The 25,681-nt window shown below is 39.7% G+C and overlaps 1 protein-coding gene across 4 annotated transcripts in view; it reads left to right on the top strand.

The window, feature by feature from the left end:
* Window positions 1–17,710, top strand: part of LOC5575432 (probable methylthioribulose-1-phosphate dehydratase) — a 172,858-nt gene extending 155,148 nt beyond the window's left edge. For all 4 annotated transcript variants that reach the window (XM_001655702.2, XM_001655700.2, XM_011494673.2 and 1 more), the window contains 2 exons: window positions 17,153–17,355; window positions 17,427–17,710. In XM_001655702.2, coding sequence (XP_001655752.2) covers window positions 17,153–17,355; window positions 17,427–17,526 — 303 coding nt within the window. In that variant the 3' untranslated portion in view covers window positions 17,527–17,710. The remainder of the gene's footprint in view (window positions 1–17,152; window positions 17,356–17,426) is intronic.
* Window positions 17,711–25,681: the final 7,971 nt, after the last annotated feature.

Genomic DNA, 25,681 nt, shown 5'->3' with positions numbered 1-25,681 from the left:
AAGCAATGCTTGTTGTTGGTTCTTGTGGAAGGATCAACTTGTTCGGCTTAACGAATCTTATTTTAAATATCGAATAACACCACATGCAATTGAACAAAAAGGATGTGATTACAATAGACTTTTGATATTTTCAATTCTGAACCACCGCAAAAAAAAATATTGGGAATCAAAATTCTCCTGAGAGGGACGATGTGGGGGAGGCTCATTCTAATTAATATTGTCGTTCAATTATGGGGATAAATTAAAATTGTTATTGTTCTATACATACTTATTTATTATAATTACCTGTAAATATTGATACAGCACAATTCAAGTATTTAAATATCAAATAGCAAACATAGATATGGTCGGTGTTCAGACAGACTGAACCAAGTGTTTTTTTTCAATCGAGTAAGAAAAATGTACCCCAAACATGTGAAACATCAAAATCTTATAGATATTTACTGTAATAATGGAACTTATCTATTTGATGATACATTTGTATCAAAATAACATGGAAGATTTAAAATTGATGGAGTTCTTTACGTATCCTTAGAGCTCCAAAATTCATCTAGTCTGGTCTGTCTAAACACCGACCATATGATTCTCAAAAACTCATGAGAATGGTATTTTACTCTTTGAACTGTTATTTAATTTGGATGTGTTTAAAAGATTTATAAATTTAATTTATTATTGATGTTACGAGCTATGTCTGTAGTTAAACTTAATGCTACACAAGAAATATATTTGAATCAAAGTATTTTTATATATAAATCATATGAAAAAAAATGTTCCAGAAAGTACTCTAGAATTCTTTGGGAGCGTCTCCCGGGATTCTTCCTTAAATCATTCATGAATCCATCAAATCCTCTCTGGGATTGTTCTGCTGAAAATCTTGAGATTATTTCTGAATTTTCTTCCAGATATCGCTTTGGGATTCATCCAAAAAAAACGTTACCATTCCGGTATTACTTCTGAGATTCTTTCGGATATCCCATTGCGATTATTCTGGACATCTTTTTGGATTTTTTGCAGAACTCTGTATGTGATTTTGCGTGTATCTCCTTAAGGATTACTTTTGAAATCCAGGAAATTAAATTCTTTGAAATTCTTGAAAATTGTTTTCGAAATACTATGGAAGATTTTACCATAAATCCTGATGCAATCCATTTGGAAATTTAAAGAGGATTTTATCAAAAAATGTACGACTCTACTAGAAATTCTTCGAGAATTCCTCCGAAAATAACTCTAGATTTTTATCCGGAAATACTTCTGGTATTCTTATGAGAATGCCTCTGGTATTCTTCCAAAAATGACTTGAGATGCTTTCGGAAATCTTTCTGAAATTCTTCAAGAAATTCCACTGAGATTTTAACGCCAATATCTTTGAAATACTCCTGGGACTCTTACAAAAATCCTGTTGGAGTTTTTTTTCGGATATCTTTCTATTCTAAATTTTTCAATAAATTTTGCTGGGATTGTGCTATAAAACCTGCTAAGATTCATCCAAAAATACGACTGTCATGCTTCCGGATATCATTCAAGAATTCCACCGGAAGTTTTCGTGAGATTCAACCGTAAATTGTTCTGGTATTTTTCAGAAATTCCATTAAGATTCTTAAAAATATCCTTCTGAAAAATTTTCTGATAATTGTTTTAGGATTATAGAAGTAACTTCGCCAGAATCCCTGAAAGATTTAAAGGATATTCACAGACATCCAGAAGATTTCATGAATATTTTCCAGAAAAACTCCGATGTCCAGATGAAGTGCAGAAAGATTCATGGAATAATTTCAAACGGGATTTTCGGAATCATTTGAAAGTAACTTTTAGAAGATCCTCAGAAAAAGAAATCAGTAATCAAAGTAATCGAAAAAATCTCATTATTTCAAGCAATGCTCGTTGGTTCATGTCGAAGGATCAACATGTTCGGCTTAACGAATCTTATTTTAAATATTGAATGACACCACATACAATTAAACTAGTATGTGATAACAATTCTGAATCACCGCAAAAAAAATATTTAGAATCACAATCCTTCTGAGAGGGATGATGTGGTGGATGCACATTCTAATTAAAATTGTCGTTCAATTATGGCGATAAATTAAAATTGTTATTGTTCCATAAATACTTGTTTATTATAATTACTTGTAAATATTGATACAGCATATAAAAAGACATTGGTCCAGAAATTACTCCAGAATTCTATGGAATTTCCCTCCTGGGATTCTTCCTTAAATCACTTATGAATCCTTCAAAACCTCTCTGGGATTGTTCTGGAAATCTAAAGATTATTTCTGATTTTTCTCTAAGTTCTTCTGGAAATCACAGAATACTTACAGATATCGCTTTTGAACTCATCTAAAAAACATCGTTAGCATTCCGGTACTATATCTGAGATTCTTTCGGATATCCTTTGTGATTCTTCTGGACATCTTATTGGAATATTTGCATAAATCTGTATGTGAGTTTGCGTTTATCTCCTTAAGGATTACTTTTGAAATCCTGGAAATCAAATTAGAATCGAAATTCTCGAAGATTCTTTCGGAAATTCAATGGAAGATTCTAACAAAAATCCTGATGCAATTCTTCTGGATATTTTTAGAGGATTTTGCCAAAAAATGTACTACGACTCTACTACAAATTCGTCGAGAATTCCTCCGAAAATAACTCTGGCCTTTTTCCGGAAATACTTCTGGGATTATTATGAGAATACCTCTGGTATTCTTCCGGAAATCACCTGAGATGCTTTCGGAATCCCTTTAGAATACTTTTGAGGATGCTTTCGAAAATCTTTCTGAAATTATTCTAGAAATGCCACTGAGATTTTTACGTCCATATTCTTGAAATTTGTCTGGGACTCTTCCAAAAATCCTGTAGGAAATCTTCCAGATATCTTTCTAGCATTCTTTCGGGAAGCCTTCTGAAATACTTTCGAAAATCTTTCTGAGGATCCTTCAAATCCTTCTGTTAAGGATTCTTGCAGAAATTCTTCCCGAATTACCTCTAGACTCTGGGAGTTTCCTGAATTTTTCAAGAAAACTGTTATTATTTCGACTATCTCTCTAGGATTCTTTCGGAAATTCTTCTACAATACCCCCAGATTTCTTTCTGTTATCCTGCTGGAGGACTTCAAAACATCTTTCAAAGATTCTTCCAGAAATTTTACTGGAATTTCTGCTGGGATTCTTCTGTAAAACCTGCCGAAATTCATCCGGAAATACGACTGGAATTCTGCTTGAATGATAAGCATTCAAGAATTCCACCGGAAGTTTTTGTGGGATTCAACCGTAAATTGTCCTGGTATTTTGTTTAAATACATTGAGATTCTTAGGGAAAAATATACAGGATTCTTAAAAATATCCTTCTGAAAATTCTTCTGGAAATTGCTTTGGAATTAAAGGAGGATTTCCGGAAGAATCCCAGGTCGATTTACAGAAGAACCACAGAGAAATCACTAAAATATTATTAGGGAGATTTCTAAAGGAATTATTTTAAGGATTCTCGTAAATTCCTGAAACAATCTCAGGAGAATTTCGAATGGATTTTGAATGTTTTTTTACAGTGATATCCAAAAGAATCCCAGAAGTTATTTCGCAAGAACCCCTGAAGATTCAATGAAAAGTCACAGACATCCAGACGATTTCATGAATATCTTCCAGAATAATTACGATGTCCAGAAGAGCTCCAGAAAGATTTACAGAATAATTTCAAATGGATTTTCCAGAAACATTTAAAAGTCACTTTCAAAAGATGCTCAGAAAAAGAAATCAGTAATCAAAGAATCTCATAGGTATTTTTTTAAAGTCCCAGTGACTGTCCGGTAGTTTTCTTGGAGGATTTCCATTTGAAGTCAAGAGGGATTTTCAGAAAATTCTGCCAAGGATTTAAGAAAATTTTCAAGGAAAATCAATGATAAATCACGAAAAAAAATCAAAAACACTTCCTTATGAATTTCCATAAGAATCACAGAGTTTTTTTTCTCAAAAAATCTTAGAAAAAAATTCTAAAGAATCACGAAGGAATTTTCGGAATAATTCTGGATATACAAAATTATCTCAGGCAGAAACAATAAAATCAATGGCAATAAATCTGTAAGAATATAAGAAGGATTTCTGTAAGAATATAAGGAGGATTTACAAACAATTACAGAGGAATTTTCGGATGATTTCCATAAATAAAGATTTAAAAAATTCCCCGTCATCTGGAAGATTCTTAGCAGGATTTTCGGAAGTATTTCACAGGGATTTCTGGGAGAATTCCATTGGGATTTAGAAAAGAATTCCAGAGGAATTACCGAAAGAATCCCAAGAATTTGCACGGAAGAAAGTGAAGTGAAATAATAGATTTTTTTGATTATAGTCTCAGGCGTCTTTCCGAGAGTATTCTAGAATAATAGGTATAATCTAAGACATTTTTCGGAAAGAATCTCAAAGGGATTTTGAAGAACTTTCAAAGAGTTTCACGGAAGAAATACTGAAGAATTACGAGGAAAATATCAGAATTTAAATAATAATTTCGATTGGATTCCCAGAAGAAATCCCGAGAAATTTTGTGAGAATCCCCGAACCCAGATTTTTAAAATAGATTCCATTACACTGGAAAGCAATCATTAAATCATTTTCGGCCAAATTCCAGAATTTTACGGCAGAATTCCAGAATTTTACAGCAGAATCCTGAAAGGATTTCCATAATAACCCAAGATGGGTTTCTGGGATAGTCCAATAGGAAGTCCCAAGGAGGTTATTGGAAAAATCAGAGCGATCAAAGAAATAACTACATATAATAATTTCAGAAGGGTTTCTGAAAGAATCTCAGTGAATTTTCAAGATGTCCTCTAGCAACACAACTAATATATACTAATATTTACAACTCAATACTTAATTATAAATTGCGTTAAGGTGATTATAGAACAAAGCCACACCTCAAATTTTCAAAAGCAAAAGACTTGAGAACCAAACAGCTCTCACCGTTGAAAATTTATCCCATTAGTAAGCAGATTGATTGGTTTTCAACGCAAACTGTTGTCAGATTCTCCAATCTTGTGCCCTTGTTTGGCTTCGTTTTATAATCACCTTAAGCTGAGTGTACGCCATCCAGTTTGGGGGCGGATTGACGGTATCGAAGTGGATTAAAAACAATTATAGGAGAACGTGTGGAAAATACATATGAACTGCGTAGAATACATCAGACCGATTTACCATTGCTGCGCACTTCTAAAAGCATTTTATTTTTATTAAAATGTTTGATAATAGTAGAACGACAATGATCATCAGCTGATTTTCCGCTACTGTTTTTTTTTAATCACAATTGTTATTTCTTTCCGTGCACGCGCTCGGGAAATGAATCTGGCCATGGTGCAACAACCGCGTTACATTCGATGAATCCTATGCGACAAAAATTGTCGGCGCTATCCGTCAAATTCGCTCACCAAAGCTATTTTGGTGACTTTAACATCACAGCTACTGTTTACACCAGCATACATTCGTCATTGAAAGCTTTGCCACCTGTCACATTATTTCGGTTCACATCTCCCCCCACATTAAAGCTTTCTTTCACTTTTGAGTATGCTTTTCAACGAATTTCAGCCATTTTGATACAACCAGCCAAATGGAGGCGCAAAATAAAATCGTTGTTCTCCACTTCATTCTTTAATATTTTACATACCTTTTTACTTCTCCTCGTCGCCAAATGTAATGGGCAGCTCCGGACACTGAATAAATTATTTTAAATTCTGGTTTACAAGTCACACTTCGATTTTATTTCACTTGTTCAATTTCTCCCTCTACACACCGTCTCGTCCCCGTCACTAATCCCCGTCATCTCCCCTTTTCTCACCCAGCTACCTCCCAAGGTCATCTACTTTCAGGTTCATCTCATTTCTGTTGTCATAGTAGTAGTAAATCCCTACAGTTGGATTCACTAAGAGCGCTTCCTGATAAACCGAGCATTTGGTTTCGCTAGACCCAATGGATCGTATCCGTCCCTTCAACTGGTATCTTCAAATGACACGACAGCTGAAAACTGTCTTTAGAACTGCTTCCTCCAAAAGCGAGCGTTTACGCACATTTTTTTATATGAGTTACACCTGCCTTCCCAGCTGAATTACTCAGCCACTGATGTATCTTATTCCTTATGCCTGTCTTCTCAGTTCAGTATTCTGAATTTAATTTTTATAGGACATTTTCTGAGGTCTGCTTTTTCGATCAAATTATCATTCACTTGTCTCTTTCCCATTATGAGAAACAGTTTTGCTTTACCGGTCATTTTCCTTGCCTTCTCCGACTGATTTGTCAACCGTCGTTAAGGCGTCTCCCTCTCATGAGGCGAAACATACTTATTGCCTTCTCTGGTCGGATTTTCATCCACCATTTCGGCGTCTCCCTTATTTAAGGCGAAACATTCTTGCCTTCTCCGGTTTTTTCACCGTTAAGGCGTCTCCCTACCATTGGGCGAGACATTTATCTTGCCCTCTCCGGTCGGATTTTCATCCGCCGTTAAAGGCATCTCCCTATTTTAGGCGAGACTTTTCGTTTTCCTTCATACCTTATCCGATCAGATGTTATCCGTTGGAAATGCAGGTGTACCTTATAGTATACCCTTAATCGATGAGTTCAGATTCAACTATGGGTCCGTTCCGTTCCTATATGAATTTCAGCCGTGGGTTCTTACTCGTCGCCTATGTGATACTTCTTGACTTGGCAGCTTGATTAATAATGGACTCTTTTAAAAGCACGGCCTGCTCATTGTAATGCTTAACTACCACAATATCCAAAATGCTTCAGGTATCAGAAGGCCGGCTCGAAAGGCACGTTCCCCACCAGTTGGGAGACTTGTGCCATCGCCATATTTGAGCCTATTTCATCATCTACCCGATGGGAGAGGAAAGGGAAGGGAATGATGGGAGGAAATAGGAATGGGGTCCCTTGAAGAGGGAAGATCGCATAAGCGAAATGAGAGCATGTAGCTCCATACCACAATGGGTTCGAACAGCGCCCTAAAAAGGGCACTGCAAAACGCATGAGCGTAAAGAGAGCCTATAGCTCATTACCACAGCGGATTAAGAATAACAGAATGTCCTGAAGATTCAGGCTTCTGAATTCAGTTTCACTTAATAAGTGTTTACCAAGTAATTGGAATCGCATTTGCGAAAAAACTGGACATAATCGGAGTCACAACTATCACACACAAATGAGTCAGCACGCTGAATATTTGCCATGTGATAGTTGAGTCGGCAGTGGCCTGTCAACGCTCTGACCAAGACACTGCAATTCTGCTTCGACAGATTTGTTAAATACTTCGCCACCCTTGGAGATGGCTCAGTAATGTACAATTTTGTTTGACGACATGAATCCAAACTATTCCAATATTGCTTGTGCTGAGTTGCCGCCCAAGAGTTTATCTGAAGCTTAACCCAGCACTTCGAAATTGGAATAGCCGGCTCAGGGCCAATGAAGTCATGCGATGCTCCATCGCGAGCTAGCTCATCAGCCAATTCATTTCCAGCGATGGAAGAATGGCCAGGTACCCATACAAGGTTTACAGAGTTGACTGAATTCAGTTCCTCAATTTGAGTTCGACATGCGATAACAAGCTTCGACCTTGAGTTGGCCGAAGCAAGAGCTTTTATAGCAGCCTGACTATCTGAACAGAAGTATATGACTTTACCCATTACGCGCTGTTGAAGTGCTGATTGCACTCCACACAAAAGAGCAAATATTTCCGCCTGAAAAACGGTGCAGTTTCTACCAAGTGAGTAAAACTGATTCAGCCTTAGCTCACGAGAATATACTCCTGCACCAGCTCTACCTTCAAGAAGGGAGCCATCAGTGTAACATACTATATTGTTTGATATACTTCTTTCCAAATAGCCAGACGTCCACTCTTCCCGTGAAGGGAATTGTGTGGTAAATGTCCTGTAAGGAAAGTGACAAGCAATTGTGAGATCACTTGGAGCAAGGACAATTTTGTCCCAATTCACCAGAAGTGGAAATAACGAAGAGTGTGTAGATCTACGATTCACTGGATTTTTCTCCAGTAGATCCAGTACCCATAAACGGTAAGAGCAAGAAAGTGCTTCTTGTTTAAGATATATGTGTAGTGGCACAACGTCGAAAAAAGCCTCGAGTGCTGCCGTGGGAGTCGTAGAGAACGCACCAGACATCGCCATCAAGCACATCCTTTGGAGATGGCCCAATTTTGATTGGATTGTTCTCACTTCGCCCTTTTGCCACCACACAAGACATCTATATGCCAATATTGGACGAACAACTGTTGTGTAAATCCATTTGATATATTTGGGTTTGAGGCCCCAAGTTTTACCAAAGGTTCGCCGGCATTGACCGAAGGCCATGCAAGCTTTTTTGACTCTGAAATCAATGTGAGGTGTCCATGAAAGTTTGTAATCTAGAATGACTCCGACATACTTTACTTGATCAGTCACATTAATCTCAGTGCAAAAAAGACGTAAAGGTCGAATTCCATCGCGGTTTCGTCTTTCCGTAAAAAGAACAATAGATGTTTTATTCGGGTTAACCGAAAGGCCATATTGGCGACACCAACTCTCGACTACCTGAAGAGCACTTTGCATCAGGTCGAATAGGGTGCTTATGCACATACCAACTATCAGAGCTAGATAGTCGTCGGCAAATCCATAAGTTGGAAAACCGCAATCATTGAGGTGCCTCAATAGCGTATCTACTACGAGATTCCACAAAAGTGGTGACAAGACTCCCCCTTGGGGGCATCCGCAAACACTTAATTTTCGAATCGCTGCTTGACGCAATGTCGAGAAGAGATGTCGGTTTGTGAGCATTTGATGAATCCAATTGGTAATCATTGTAGGTAGCCCATGGTTTCGTGCGGCTTCCAATATGGCATCGAAAGACACGTTATCAAAGGCACCCTCAATATCCAAGAAAACACCCAAGCAGGATTGCTTCTGAGCGAATGCTTTCTCGATATCATATACAACTTTGTGTAACAGTGGACTTTCCAGATTGGTAAGCATGTTGATTCACATGAAGAGGCATGTTTGCCAAATAAACATCACGGATGTGATGATCGATAATTGTTTCTAGACATTTCAGAAGAAAAGAGGTCAGACTGATTGGTCTAAAACTCTTCGCTTCTTCATACGACGCACGTCCTCCTCTCGGGATAAACTTCACAGTAATATCACACCAGGATCTGGGAATGTACCCGGTAGCAAAACTGCTTACAAGTAGCTTTTTCAAAACATGTTTGATAAACTCAAATCCCTTTTGGAGCAGAACAGGATAAATCCCATCCGCTCCTGGAGATTTGAAAGGAGCAAAACTATTGAGTGCCCATTGAATCGATTCAGTAGTTACGATACTGCGAGCCGAGGCCAGCGACTCGTAACTACATGAAAAGACATTTGGTTCATCCGTAGATGCTATGTCCACACATCCGGGGAAGTGTGTATTGAATAAACATTCTAAAACTTCTTCATCGGAAGAAGTAAAGTCACCATTAGGTAAGCGAATTTCGTTCACATGGAAATCCTTAGATTTTGCAAGGATTTTGTTCAACCGACTGACTTCACTCAAACTGGAAACATTTGTACAAAGGTTTTTCCAGCTGAACGATCCAGCAGAACGAAGAGCTTTGCGAGCTGACTTGAACGACTCTGATCCAGCTGAACGGCGTCTGTTCCAACTCCTTCTACATTGTTTCCTGAGTCTAGTCAGATCGGAATTCCACCATGGGGTCCCTCTTGTAGTCTTTACAGACCGCAGAGGACATGCTTCTTCAAAAGCTTCCATAATGTAGGATGTTGTAGTATCAACGGCATCATCCAGATCACTTGGTTTTTCAATGGACGGTGAATATCCATGAAATTTGGTCGCAACCAATTCAATATAGAGTTCCCAGTTTGTTGACCGGGGATTCCTAAAACGCAAAGTCTGCGCAGCTACATTTGAATGTTCAAAGAAGATGTAGCGATGATCAGATAATGATTCCTCATCTGATACATGCCAATTCGTCAACTCGTGACTGATTCTATTCGAGCAGAGGGTTATGTCTAACACTTCTTCTCTATTAGAAACCATGAAGGTTGGGCGATTGCCTATGTTAAGTAATCCAAGGTCTGTACTACTTAAGTATTCCATCAGACTGGAGTTTCTAAAATTTATATCTGAGCTGCCCCAGATGATGTGATGAGCATTGGCATCACTGCCCACAATCAGCGGAAGGCCTTTTGTTACGCAGTGTACGACAACTCGTTTGAAGTCATCCGTTGGGGATGGTTCATCATGTGGTAAATATACCGAACAACAGACAGGAAATACGTCTTGGGTCAACAACAGAAACATCGATTGTGACAGCACATACATCTCTGGTAGTTAACTCAGAAATGAGTGTAGCAGCGATTGCTTTATTAACGACCACGCATGCGCGGGGCATGGAGCGCGAGTTTGCCATTTCAAGTTTGCTGAAAGTAGCAAAAACTGGGTCCACAAGGTTACCTAGATAGAAGTTCCCTCTACGAAAGTAGGGTGCTTGAACTAGCGCCACTTGGGCTGCACCATTTTGCATGAGTCTGCAAAGGTTAATCGTTGCTGTTCTTTTATGCTGAAGATTGATCTGAGCTAACCTAACCGTAGCCACTACCCAAACTAGGCAGGATTAAGCTTTTTGCAATCTCAGCACGAAAAAGACCAGCAACGAAAAAACCAGATCGGTATTTATTTCAAGTCGCCAAAGGCGAAAGAGCACAGAATACACTGTGTAAAACGCATAAAGCGAATCCATATAGGTGATAGTTTAAATTAAATGTCAACATATTCATAATCCCACCCTTATTAAGCCTCAGGATAGAGACTGAAGAAGGGCAGCCGATTATCTCGGAGAAACACAAGGTCACCTGCACCATTGCTCCGGGTAGCACAGGAAGGACTCAATACTGTGGAGGGCGCCCTGGTATCCCACAGGCTCCGTTAGCGGTTAGGTTTTATTTAGACCCCCCTAACCATTCATTCCTAGGCACGGTACGCATCACACAATAAATTAGGGGTCACCTGTGAGGTGGACTTTTAGCCTTTTAGATTCTTAGAGCCTTTTAGATTCTTAGCCAGTTGAAACAACCGCTACCGACACTACGCGGCTATCTAGGCTGCTCGGGAAAAGGAGGTTAATATTGATGATTAACTCCTGACGTGCCCAAGCAGCCGGATAAAAGCACGGCCTGCTTATTGTAATGCTTAACTACCACATCTCCTTTTCTTCGACAGAAGATGTGCTTTTGCTCTAGATAGACTAGATGATATTTTGGCGTGTTAAAGACATATTAAGAACTCAGAGATGCTATTATGATGCCTGGGGTACGTTTTACTGAAACCATTGAAAAACATTTGGTCCAGTCTGTCTAAACAGCGACCATTAGGATCGCTATGTTGCTCTAAGTAGACAACTTTTATTTCACAGCTAAGTTCAAAAATCTAGTCTGGTGTGGTGGTCTGGCTCCATTGAACGTTTCTTTCGGAAAGATGGCCTCAAATTTGTTTTTGATTATTCCCTCCTACGGACACAGTTTTTTGGACCCGATTGGTTGGATTCACTAAGAGCGCTTCCTGTTAAACCGAGCATTTGGTTTCGCTATACCCAATGGATCGTATCCGTCCCTTCAACTGTTATCTTCAAATGACACGACAGCTGAAAACTGTCTTTAGAACTGCTTCCTTCAAAAGCGAGCGTTTACGCACATTTTTTATATGAGTTACACTTGCCTTCCCCGCTGAATTACTCAGCCACTGATGTATCTTATTCCTTATGTCTGTCTTCTCAGTTCAGTATTCTGAATTTAATTTTTATAGGACATTTTCCTGAGGTCTGCTTTTTCGATCAAATTATCATTCACTTGTCCCTTTCCCATTATGAGAAACAGTTTTGCTTTACCGGTCATTTTCCTTGCCTTCTCCGACTGATTTGTCAACCGTCGTTAAGGCGTCTCCCTCTCATGAGGCGAAACATACTTATTGCCTTCTCTGGTCGGATTTTCATCCACCATTTCGGCGTCTCCCTTATTTAAGGCGAAACATTCTTGCCTTCTCCGGTTTTTTCACCGTTAAGGCGTCTCCCTACCATTAAAGGCATCTCCCTATTTTAGGCGTTTTCCTTCATACCTTATCCGATCAGATGTTATCCGTCGGAAATGCAGGTGTACCTTATAGTATACCCTTAATCGATGAGTTCAGATTCAACTATGGGTCCGTTCCGTTCCTAAATGAATTTCAGCCGTGGGTTCTTACTCGTCGCCTATGTGATACTTCTTGACTTGACAGCTTGATTCATAATGGACTCTTTTAAAAGCACGGCCTGCTCATTGTAATGCTTAACTACCACATTATCCAAAATGCTTAGGGTGAATAGGTATAATACGCCCCTCCCAAGGAAAATCTTCTCTATCGCAGTAGAAAATGCATTACTTCAATCGTTTCCGATGTCAAGGTGTTACAGTTAACTCTCCCTTACTCGATGTTCTGTATCTCGATATTTCCCCTCGATATTTCGATGGAATGCGCAGTCCCTTCAATCTAGCATACTTTGATCCCTCTGTAAGTCGATACCTCTCTAACTTGATGTTCCCTACCTCGATGCGATCTGTTTCAGTTTCCTATGCAAGTTTACCTCACTAACTCGATATTTCCATGAAAATTTTCAAATATTCTCCAAATGTTAATATATTTCATAAATTTTATAATTATGATTGTAGTGACAGTAAAATGATGGTTGACAAGTCATTTCAGGGTGATGAAAAAATGAATTTTTTGGATAACTATGTAAACAGTGGGCCGTATGAATAAATTGTAGTAAAGTTGAGTTTACTACATTCTCGGTAGTAAACGCTATATGTGGAACAAGAGTGGAACATGTTTGTGTCATTTTCCTTTCTACACCTTTCGAACATACTACAAACAACGCATTGCTATGAATAAAGGTAGCATTTACTACAAAGCTACTGGTAGTTAGCTTCAGAGGTTGCTACACATGCTTTGAGATTGCGGAATTGAATGGAATCATTTACTTTTGAGTAAAAATCATGGGAAAAAGATATGAGTTTTGATATTTCGGAAGGTATTTTGAGTTTTGCTTAGGAATTCTGAGGTTACGAAAACATTCGCCCCGCCAATTCTGAGATTCCAGTAGGATTACCGGCAGTAGCAATTTGTAATATCCGTGTGAATTCTGGCATTACGATAATTATGTTATTTTCTAGGAATTTTAGGATGTCGATAGGAATTCAGATATTTATAATGTAATTCTGAATTTAACGTGTAAATTCTAACATCTCAGAATGGCTTTTGAATTCCGGAATGGATCATTAAAATAACCAAAACGGCCGCTATGAGAAGTACAGGTAGCGCCACCGTAGCCTTGTGTGTTTGACAGAACAGCAATTTTGTCACAATGTTAAATCCCATATACAGTGGCGCCTTTGTTTTGATGCGGTGAGCACTTGCAAAAACTACATTCAATGATCCATTCCTGTAGGAACTTTGAGATTCCGATAGGGATGTCGGATTTTTAATGATAATCCTGAAAGTTTAAATGCCATTCTAGGAATATTGCGGAAATATTAGGAATCTGGTAAAAACTCTATAATTGGGGTGGGAATGGGATTCCGAATATTAATCTGTAATCTCTTGGAATTCTGTGGGTATCTTTGAGACGGTATTTCTTTAAGAATCTATGAGATTACGGGGGGATTCCTGCGAATTATTGTGTGAATATTTGTAATTCTGAAAATCAATCTTTGTAATTATTGTTAAAACCTTCAAGATGACGTTGGTCTCCAGTTCCGTTGGAATTTCAAAGCAAAGCTTTAATATAAACGTTTTGAATGTCGGTAAATATTTTATAGATTTCAATGGGATTTTTTTGTGAAATCGATAAGAATTTTATAAATTTCAAAGGGAACCCTGGTGTTTTAGGGGAGATCCTCATTGAATTTTAACGACTACCAATGGAATCACTACAATTCCCATAACAACCTCGACATTCTAAGTTCTAGACAATCCAAGGATACTATCAGAAACCCCACCAAAATAACGAGAATATCACATAAACACTTAGAACTTCCGAAATTCAGCATGCTGTTAAGAAAACACACGGGGAGCATCAAAATTCTACCACAATTTCACCAGAATCTCAGTACTGATGCTAGAAAATATGTGGTTCCGAATTTGATAGCTGTAATCTCAAGATCTCTTCATAGATGTTAAGCTAGTATTTAAAAAAACATCAATCACTGGCGTTGACGAAGGCCAAAAACCACCCAGAAAATTCTTTGATGTACCATCATCATAAAATCATAGACATAAAGAGAATAAGGCAATCCATGAGACAGCTGCGATCAGCTGGTTTTTTGTTTACCATGAGCTTTTGACGTTTCGCGATCGGAGTGACCGTTCGATTACAAAGGAAAATGATAAGCTCCGATAACACTCGCATGTTTTGTTTACTCTTTCGTTCCGGTTGCATTCACACTTTTAGCTGTCAGTCTTATCACGGAAGGTCCTCATGGATAGCCTTATACCAGACTAATCGCAAAATTACACTACAAATCTTGTCAAATTACAGCACCTTCATGATTGTGCAAATTGTCGCGTAAACGATTAGATTCCATGCATTTCCTTCACATGCATGATTGCATTAATTTTAAGCGTCACTCTGAATAGATTGTTCTTTACGTGCAGAATCACTCTGCACTCTGCATGGAAATTTCTTAACGTGCAGCTTCAGTCACTGCTCATGTTCGAAAGTAGTAAGTACTACATGTTCGAAAAGTTTTTTATTCATACCAAAAGTGTAGTAAACTTTGTGGATTTTGTTTTTGAGTAGATGCTACATGTAGTAAAGTTCAAAGTTTTTTATTCATATCACCCAGTGTCACGTTGCTAAATGTTCTAAAAATTTACTATTTCACACATTTAAATTACTACAGTTAACTCTCCCTTACTCGATATTCTGTAACTCGATATTTCCCCTAACTCGATGGAAAGCGCGGTCCCTTCAATCTAGCATAATTTGATCCCTCTGTAAGTCGGTACCTCTCTAACTCGATGCGATCTGTTTCAGTTTCCCATGCAAGTTTACCTCTCTAACTCGATATTTCCATAAAAATTTTCGAATATTCTCCAAATGTTAATAAATTTCATAAATTTGATAATTATGATTATAGTGATAGTAAAATGAAGGTTGACAGATCATTTCAGGGTGATATAAAATTGTGTTTTTCAAGACTATGCAAAAAGTGTCACGTTGCTAATTTTACTAAAGTTTACTTATTTTCACATTTAATTTACTATTTTGAATGTACTTTGTCAAAATAATCAAAATTTCAAAAATTGAAAAATTTGTGTTCTGTATCTCGATACCTCCCTAACTCGATGGTCCCTTCAATATCGATTTAGGGAGAGATGACTGTATTTTGAATGTACTTTGTCGAAATAATCAAAATTTCAAAAATTATTGATAAATTTGTGTTCTGTATTTCGATAACTCGATGGTCCCTTCAATATCGAGTTAGGGAGAGATGACTGTATTATGATAGTTGGTCATGTTCTGCATGCAACTTTCCCTTGCTAGGTAGCTTCTAAAAAGAGTACAAGACGTTTTTTGTAAACGGTCTAAATTTTGACGTTTCAAAACAAACCGGGCAATAGGCCTTTTCATGTGACAGGTCCGTCTATGCATTTGTTTACATCGGTGGAGGACCGGTGCATACACGAGGCTGTCATTTTCATAGAAGAACTGTCAAAGAGCTCCCCGATCAGCTGTTTTGGAACGTCATGTGAATAGGCCTATATGCCCCTCCCATAGAAAAACGTTCCACAGCGTGTTAGAAATGATCGAAGAGAAATTCCCCCACTTGCTAAGCTTAAAAGGGTCCATTAGCAGTCTTCTCCCGGTAAAAGTTTTTGTAATAAGTACAATAGTAAAGGGCTTCATTTACAACGAGGCTTGCTTATCGGATGCAACATTTTGCGCCAAAAGGCTGATTTTCGATATTTTTGAAAATGTTTCGGATCTGAAAAAGCCGCGCAGAATCATATTCGGTCTCAAATATTCCTTGGAAAATCAAAACATCGATACCTGTCATGAGATGTACCAGATTACCTTTATGCTGCTTTACGAAACGATACGAAAAAAAATGATAAAGGTGCTTCGATACAAAGCTGCATTTTTCTTTGTCAATATATAGGGGGAGATCCCCCAGTGCCGGACAGCACCCAATACCGGACAAAGTCGAAACATTGAGAAATCATCCCAAGTAACCATGGAGCATTATATCATTGCATATGTAATGCAGCTGCATTACCGTAAGCCTACCATTAAAGTAGTATTAAAGTGGAAATGGGCACTTTTACAGTTGAACTAATGCAAGAATGTCGATAAAGCAATCAAGCAATTTATAAAGTGATATAAGGGCAGCAGTGCAATTCATAAAGTGATATTAGTGGATTGATACATTTGCAATGTTGTCCCGTGCCTGTGATGGTAGCAAAGCTCAAAGCTTTGAGCCAACCCTTTTCCAGTAGAGAAGCTAGGCAAAATACATGACGCTTCGATGCTTACTAACTTTAAAATGACTTGCTCAAATTTTCACCACCTAATTTAAAAAAAAAATCCAATCTGGTCGCTCCCTTGCGACGCCTATGCACCTATTCGTTTCCATCATTTGCTTCTATAGACTCCCTTTTCCTTTGAGTCGCATGACCGCTACAGCCATAAAACACAAATAATACAAGTCGATTTCCTCAGAATGAAAACGTATCTTTGTTTGTTTGACGTCAATGAACTTTCAGTCAACGTCAGTCCAACAAGGAATTGGATGTTTTGCAGCAATTCTGTTTATATTTGCATTCTCACAGCAAACAAAAGCTATGTTGTGACAGTTCTCAAGGCAAACACAGAAAATTTTGCCAACATTGCACTACTACGCAGGCAACTGGATTGGTCTATTTGTATAGCTGAGTGTAGTGTGTGTGCGTCTGTGTTAGCGCTATATAAATACGTTAGCGTGTTGTGAGTAGCGGATCCGGCATTTCATCAATCCATTTGAAAATCATTTTTTTAACATATGCACATAATTTTTGTCATTTGCCTTATTGAAATCCAACTTTTTTTATTTGTATCCGTACAGGGAATATACGATCATGAATTAGGACGGTATCTTCGATTTGATGAGGAATTAATTGTCCCAATAATAGAAAACACGCCATTTGAAAAAGATTTAGAGCAACGAATGGAACATGCTATGAAAGAATATCCTGGAAGCTCTGCAGTTCTAGTCAGACGACATGGAGTATACGTTTGGGGACACACATGGCAAAAAGCAAAGGCAATGTAAGTATTTTTTGTATTTATTTGTTTTCATTTAAATGAATTAATATTTCTTTTTGTTATAAATATTTTAGGGCTGAATGTTACGACTATTTATTTTCTTTGACTGTGGAGATGAAAAAACTTGGACTTGACCCAAATGATATTCCAAAGTACTATAGAAGCAATAAATAAAATGTAAAATTAGAAATGAATATATATACTGCAAACTAATTCATATTATAGCTTCACATAAATTCATGGGTAAGAATAATAAAAATGTTTGTAATATGCAAAATAGGAAGTTTTTTTTAGTAAAATGTACGCAAATAAATTGTTTGTAATAAAGCATATAAGTCAATTCTGATTCCAATCACAATCTATATCTCTTCGAGCAAAATAGACCGATATGCCGATAAACAATTTCAAAATATATCTCTAACTGTATTAAGTGAAAAAATTCATAACTACGCAGGATGCTTCCTTTATACTACTTTCAGACTACAGCTGATAAAACGTAATATAAGCTTTCTTGATATCAGAAACCATACATCTAGCTTTCCCTGGAAATAAGAGGTATGATTGCTGATAAGATTGCTCATATTACTTAATATCTAGTCTGAACGTAGTATTACGTCTAGTGAAGCATTCTGGAAAATATTTATGACACTAGTAGATTTTCACACGCCCATCTTATTTTTTTTTTTTCGAAATAGCTGTAATGTCCTGGTTTAGGGGCACTTCGGATTAGGGAGGGTTTGCAGAGAGTTGTTGTCTGGTTGATAGCCGAAATAGAACTGCCGGCTCATAGCTCTTTTTATTTTCAGGAAGGCTTTATAATGAGATAGCTTGATGTGTAGCAGTTGATGTTGTCTCTTTTTCAGAGCTGTCATTTGACAGGATACATCAATAGCAATAGTGAAAAATTTGACGTTAGTTGTTTTGGGATGAGACTTAGTGATATCAAGAGTTTGACGAAGCAATAATATAAAACGACCGATTGGTTTACAGGTTAAACACGAACTGACTTTATTTATTCTCTCGTATTTTAGCGCACACTCAATACAAGGGGTCTATCGATTTAACCCCACTACAGTACTCTCCTCAGTTACACCATAAAACGAATCCTATGATCTGATGGAGTAACTTTTAAACTTTTATCTTTAATTGTAAAATCGCTAATAGAATCATTGAAACCAAATACTGGTTTAAGACGATCAATCGAAATTCGTTGGGATTTTCCATGAATTTTCTATGTTTCTGCAATACTTTGAACGGCCCTTCATATGGTCGTTGGAGTGGTTTTTTAACAGAGTCGATTCGCACGAAAACATGGGAACATTTGGCCAAATCTTGATGAACAAACACGGACGGCTTAGAATGGTGATTAGGGGAACGTGGTTGTAGATGATCCATCGTTTCTTGTAATTGTACCAGGAAGTCAGCTTGATGAAGTAGTATTCAAAATATTCACCGATAAACGCAATGCTTGACCGTAGACTAAATCCGCCACCGAACAGTCCAAATCATCTCTATATAATGTACGTAGACCCAAAAAAATCAACGGCAAACGATCGCTCCAATGTTTTGAATCAACTGCCATAATAGCAGCTTTCAACGTTCTATGGAAACGCTCAACTAAACCGTTCGCCTGCGGATGATATGCTGTGGTCCGAAGATGTTTGAATCCCATAATCTGGGACAATTCACGGAATAAACATGATTCGAACTTTGCCCTGATCGGTTGTTATTTTCTCCGGAACTCCAAACCGAGAAATCCACGTTGAACAAAACGCGCGTGCCACGGTGTCCGCTGTCGTATCAGCCAAAGGGATTGCTTCAGGCCATCGAGTGAACCGGTCAACGATCGTGAGCAAATAGCGATTACCATTAGAAGGTGGTAACGGGCCAACTAAATCCATATGTACGTGGCGGAATCGTGCTTTAGGCAATTCGAAACTTAGAACTGCTGCTTTCGTGTGCCGATGAATTTTTGATTTCTGGCTCTCGATACAATTTTTGACGTGAGTCCTAACGTCTTTGTTCATGTAAGTCCATACAAATCTGTCCGATAACAAACGACGAGTGGATCTAATTCCAGGATGCGAAACACCATGAAGATACTGCAAAATTTGATGACGATACTGTTTAGGAAAATAAGGACGTACCTTTCCGGGAATGGAGACATCACAGTAGAGCGCTTTAGGAGTAAGTGGAGTTTGCCGAAGTTCCAATTTTAATGCTGTAGTCGATGCTATCAATGATGCTAACTCACTATCGCCAGCTTGATCAATAGCCAACTGCTCGTAATCGATAAGCGATGGAGTCGAAATTGCTGCCACACGAGATAGAGCGTCTGCAACGGTATTTTTACTACCACTAATATGTCGAATATCGGTAGTAAAGTTAGAAATATAATTCAAATACCTTTGTTCATGCGGCAATCGATTATCGGTGCTGGAACCCATAGCAAACGTAAGCGGTTTGTGGTCGGTGAATATGACCAACTTCCTACCCTCCACAAGGTAACGAAAATATTGGACGGCTTTTTGCTGTCAATTCACGTCCGAACGTCGAGTAATTCCGTTGTGCTTTGTACAATTTTTCCGAAAAGAATCCAAGTGGCTGCCAATTATCCCCATCGAGCTGCTGAAGTGCTGCTCCTATCGCAGTGTTCGAAGCATCAACCATAAGAGCAAGGGCCTTAGCGGAGTCCGGATAATGCAGCAGTGTTGCGTCCGAGAGGGATTTTTCGCACTTATGGAAAGCTAACCGTGTTGTGTCCGTCCAACATATTTTTCTCATGTCATTCTTTTTGTTCCCCGGAATAAGCGCTTGGAGTTCAATCTGGATGGCAGATGCGTGCGGAATGAACCGCTTATAGCCATTTACGAGTGCCAAGAAACGGCGCAAATCCTTCACAGTAACCGGGAGAGGGAAATTCGTCACGGCCTTCACGCGTTCCGGTAAGGGTAGAACTCCGGTACTACTCACCGAATAACCTAAAAAATCCACCTTCTCTTGAGCGAATTCACTTTTTTCTAGGTTGATTACCAGGCCGTGATCATGCAGGCGTTCGAAGACAATTCGCACGTGCCGCATGTGCTCTTCTTGACTAGAAGAAGCGATACATATATCGTCTATGTACACTACCACAAAATCCAGGTCGCCTAGGATCTTGTGCATGAAGCGCTGAAACGTTTGTCCGGCATTGCAAAGGCCGAACTGCATACGAGGGAACTTAAATAATCCGAATGGCGTGATCACTGCGGTTTTTTCGATATCATCTTCATTCACAGGAATTTGATGGTACGCTCGAACCAAGTCAAGAGTAGTAAAAACAGACTTCCCCTGAAAGTATATAAACTAATATAAGCTTTCTTGATATTAGAAACCATACATCTAGCTTTCCCTGGAAATAAGAGGTATGATTGCTGATAAGATTGCTCATATTACTTAATATCTAGTCTGAACGTAGTATTAAGTCTAGTGAAGCATTCTGGAAAATATTTATGACACTAGTAGATTTTCACACGCCCATCTTATTTTTTTTTTCGAAATAGCAATAGTGAAAATTTGACGTTAGTTGTTTTGGGATGAGACTTAGTGATATCAAGAGTTTGACGAAGCAATAATATAAAACGACCGATTGGTTTACAGGTTAAAAACGAACTGACTTTATTTATTCTCTCGTATTTTAGCGCACATTCAATACAAGGGGTCTATCGATTGAACCCCACTACAGTACTCTCCTCAGTTACACCATAAAACGAATCCTGTGACCTGATGGAGTAACTTTTAAACTTTTATCTTTAATTGTAAAATCGCTAATAGAATCATTGAAACCAAATACTGGTTTAAGACGATCAATCGAAATTCGTTGGGATTTTCCATGAATCTGAACATCCATGAATTTTCCATGTTTCTGCAATACTTCGAACGGCCCTTCATATGGTCGTTGGAGTGGTTTTTTAACAGAGTCGATTCGCACGAAAACATGGGAACATTTGGCCAAATCTTGATGAACAAACACGGACGGCTTAGAATGGGGAACGTGGTTGTAGATGATCCATCGTTTCTTGTAATTGTACCAGGAAGTCAGCTTGATGAAGTTCTGCCGGATAGTATTCAAAATATTCACCAGATAAACGCAATGCTTGACCGTAGACTAAATCCGCCACCGAACAGTCCAAATCTTCTCTATATAATGCACGCAGACCCAACAAAATCAACGGCAAACGATTGCTCCAATGTTTTGAATCAACTGCCATAATAGCAGCTTTCAACGTTCTATGGAAACGCTCAACTAAACCGTTCGCCTGCGGATGATATGCTGTGGTCCGAAGATGTTTGAATCCCATAATCTGGGACAATTCACGGAATAAACATGATTCGAACTTTGCCCTGATCGGTTGTTATTTTCTCCGGAACTCCAAACCGAGAAATCCACGTTGAACAAAACGCGCGTGCCACGGTGTCCGCTGTCATATCAGCCAAAGGGATTGCTTCAGGCCATCGAGTGAACCGGTCAACGATCGTGAGCAAATAGCGATTACCATTAGAAGGTGGTAACGGGCCAACTAAATCCATATGTACGTGGCGGAATCGTGCTTTAGGCAATTCGAAACTTAGAACTGCTGCTTTCGTGTGCCGATGAATTTTTGATTTCTGGCTCTCGATACAATTTTTGACGTGAGTCCTAACGTCTTTGTTCATGTAAGTCCATACAAATCTATCCGATAACAAACGACGAGTGGATCTAATTCCAGGATGCGAAACACCATGAAGATACTGCAAAATTTGATGACGATACTGTTTAGGAACATAAGGACGTACCTTTCCGGGAATGGAGACATCACAGTAGAGTGCTTTAGGAGTAAGTGGAGTTTGCCGAAGTTCCAATTTTAATGCTGTAGTCGATGCTATCAATGATGCTAACTCACTATCGCCAGCTTGATCAATAGCCAACTGCTCGTAATCGATAAGCGATGGAGTCGAAATTGCTGCCACACGAGATAGAGCGTCTGCAACGGTATTTTTACTACCACTAATATGTCGAATATCGGTAGTAAAGTTAGAAATATAATTCAAATACCTTTGTTCATGCGGCAATCGATTATCGGTGCTGGAACCCATAGCAAACGTAAGCGGTTTGTGGTCGGTGAATATGACCAACTTCCTACCCTCCACAAGGTAACGAAAATATTGGACGGCTTTTTCAGTCAATTCACGTCCGAACGTCGAGTAATTCCGTTGTGCTTTGGACAATTTTTCCGAAAAGAATCCAAGTGGCTGCCAATTATCCCCATCGAGCTGCTGAAGTGCTGCTCCTATCGCAGTGTTCGAAGCATCAACCATAAGAGCAAGGGCCTTAGCGGAGTCCGGATAATGCAGCAGTGTTGCGTCCGAGAGGGATTTTTCGCACTTATGGAAAGCTAACCGTGTTGTGTCCGTCCAACATATTTTTCTCATGTCATTCTTTTTGTTCCCCGGAATAAGCGCTTGGAGTTCAATCTGGATGTCAGATGCGTGCGGAATGAACCGCTTATAGCCATTTACGAGTGCCAAGAAACGGCGCAAATCCTTCACAGTAACCGGGAGAGGGAAATTCGTCACGGCCTTCACGCGTTCCGGTAAGGGTAGAACTCCGGTACTACTCACCGAATAACCTAAAAAATCCACCTTCTCTTGAGCGAATTTACTTTTTTCTAGGTTGATTACCAGGCCGTGATCATGCAGGCGTTCGAAGACAATTCGCACGTGCCGCATGTGCTCTTCTTGACTAGAAGAAGCGATACATATATCGTCTATGTACACTACCACAAAATCCAGGTCGCCTAGGATCTTGTGCATGAAGCACTGAAACGTTTGTCCGGCATTGCAAAGGCCGAACTGCATACGAGGGAACTTAAATAATCCGAATGGCGTGATCATTGCGGTTTTTTTCGATATCATCTTCATTCATAGGAATTTGATGGTACGCTCGAACCAAGTCAAGAGTAGTAAAAACGGACTTCCCCTGTATTGCGGCCCACTGTTCACAATTGCAACGCCGCGGCCCACTGTTACGAAAGAGCACAACCGTGAACGTGTTCTGTTTTGTTGTTGTTGTGCAGCCTCGCAGCATAAATGTTGATTAATAGAGAGTGCAAAAGAGGGATAAAACAGCCATCGCAGCTGATCGGTGATCAATTTAGAAAGGCAATTGAGGTGGAAGATGGTGTTTTCTCCATCAGCAATTAGTGTTTGCCAGTGAAGTTTCCTGTGATTTGTTCCTTCGATTGTGATTGTTAGGTGTTAGAATATCGTCGAATATACCGTTGTTTACCGTAAGATTACGTTTGTTCAATGTGTGTCGTATGTGCTAATGTTGATTATTGTAAATAGGATTACCCTGCACACCCGGAGGTAGAGTAAGAGGAGCAATTGTAGCCGAAGGGAAAAAACTAGATTGTAAGTCGTTTGTATTTAATTGTTTGTATTAAGGTTTAACGTAAATGTTGTAAATATATTTCTAGTTGAGTTTGTTGCGAGCCGACATACTGTGAGATCGTTTTTACCCGCATCCGAAGGGTGCGAACATTTTCTCAAAATCTATTTACCACCATGGCCTACAAATACCCGTGCTGCGATGAAGGGGAGGATTTCGATGCCAGCGTTCGTTGTGAAAGGTGTGAAGAATGGTACCACTTTTACTGCGTGAACGTGGATGATAGTGTCGCCGAAGTTGTCTGGTACTGTGGGACCTGCCTAGGAGAGGATCGAGACATCCGTACTTCGTTGGGTGCCCCAGGCAACACCGCCATATCTCCAGTGGTGTTCAACCATCCCAGGCAGATTGAGGGTGATAGGGCAGGTATCGGTAAGTCGACGAGAAGCAAGACCAAAGGTCGCATCACAAGGGACCAAGCGCAGGATGAGATTGTCGAAGATGTTGAAGTAGACAACTCAACTCAAGCAGAAGATCAGGAGACAATAGATACAGAAAGAAAGCAAGAAGAAGAAGAAGCAAATGAAGATGACCGCGACGCGATTTTGCATGCTTTGACGGAGGCATTCGGTCGTTATTGCAACCAGGTCAAGCGTTCAGAGTCTATTCCTGTGAAGAAGCCCGATCGTGTTCGTGAGAGTGTCAAGAAAAGTGCCAGTTTGGGTGCCAGAGTGTCGTCGGCGGAGTCGACGCGTACCCGTGCGTGGAGAGAACTTCAAGAACTCGAGGAGTGGAACCGATTGGAAGAGCAAGAGGAAGAGAATCAGCGTAAAATCCTGGAGCTGGAGCGGAAGAGAATAGCCCGGAAGAAGAAAGTGCTGGAAAGAAGGTCGGAATTGCGGAAAATCATCGACCAGGGAAGGAAGATGGAAGAATTCGTGTTCAACGAGGATGAATTCCCAGAAATGGAGGCTGCAGTTGAGTTCGACGAGGACCTGGAACTGGAAATGTTTCCGAAGGATGTTGGACCATTACAGCGTCGGAAGAATACGAGACCACCGAAACCCCAGAAGTTGGACGTCAGACTTCCAAGGCCGTCGTTTGAAGAAGAATTATGTGTTCGTCATACTGATTTCGACGGAGAGTGTAGTGAAGAACGAGGCGCTATCCGTCGCAGTTTGAGTCGGATCAAGATGCCAGAGCCAGGTCCATCGCGGCTTCAAATTGCTTCAAGGCAGGTGTTTCCAAGGAACCTCCCAAAGTTCAATGGCGCTGCCGAAGAATGGCCAATATTCATCAGCGCTTACGAACAAGCAAATCAGTCCTGCGGCTTCACCAATGCTGAGAATTTGGTCCGTCTATAGGAAGCATTGAAAGGGAAAGCATTGGAAACGGTCCGAAATCGACTGCTTCTGCCGGAGAACGTCCCGTTGATAATCGAGAAGCTGAAGAAGCGGTTCGGAAATCCAGAAGTCTTGTCGACGAGGTTAGCAAATCGGATTCAGCAACTTGAAGGACCGAAGGTCGAGAGTCTAGAGTCGGTGATAGAGTTCGGGAAAGCCGTAGAAGAATCCACCCAACACCTGAAGGCGGCAGGACTTGTGAACCACCTGAAAAATCCGATTTTGATGCAGAGTTTGGTTCAGAAACTGCCATCGTATTACGCCATGGAGTGGGTGGAGTATAAGCGACGAGCCAAAGCCGTTGACCTCGAAACATTTGGTGCGTTCATGGAGTGTCTGGTGGAAAAGGCATTGGAGGCAACCTTTGAGAAGTCGGAAGAGATCGAGCGTTCCAAATCGCGGGATAAGTCGAGGACGAAAGCCTTCGTTCACGCCACCGACGGAGGAAGCACTCAATCCGGTCAAAAGAGCGTAACGGAGAAATCAAAGTCGAATTTGCCGCCTCAGTCTCTTCGCC

Source organism: Aedes aegypti, chromosome 1, assembly GCF_002204515.2.
Source record: "Aedes aegypti strain LVP_AGWG chromosome 1, AaegL5.0 Primary Assembly, whole genome shotgun sequence".
NCBI classification, from domain to species: Eukaryota; Metazoa; Arthropoda; class Insecta; order Diptera; family Culicidae; genus Aedes; species Aedes aegypti.
The sequence above is the reverse complement of the archived record's forward strand: the minus strand, read 5'-3'. Positions and strand labels throughout refer to the sequence as shown.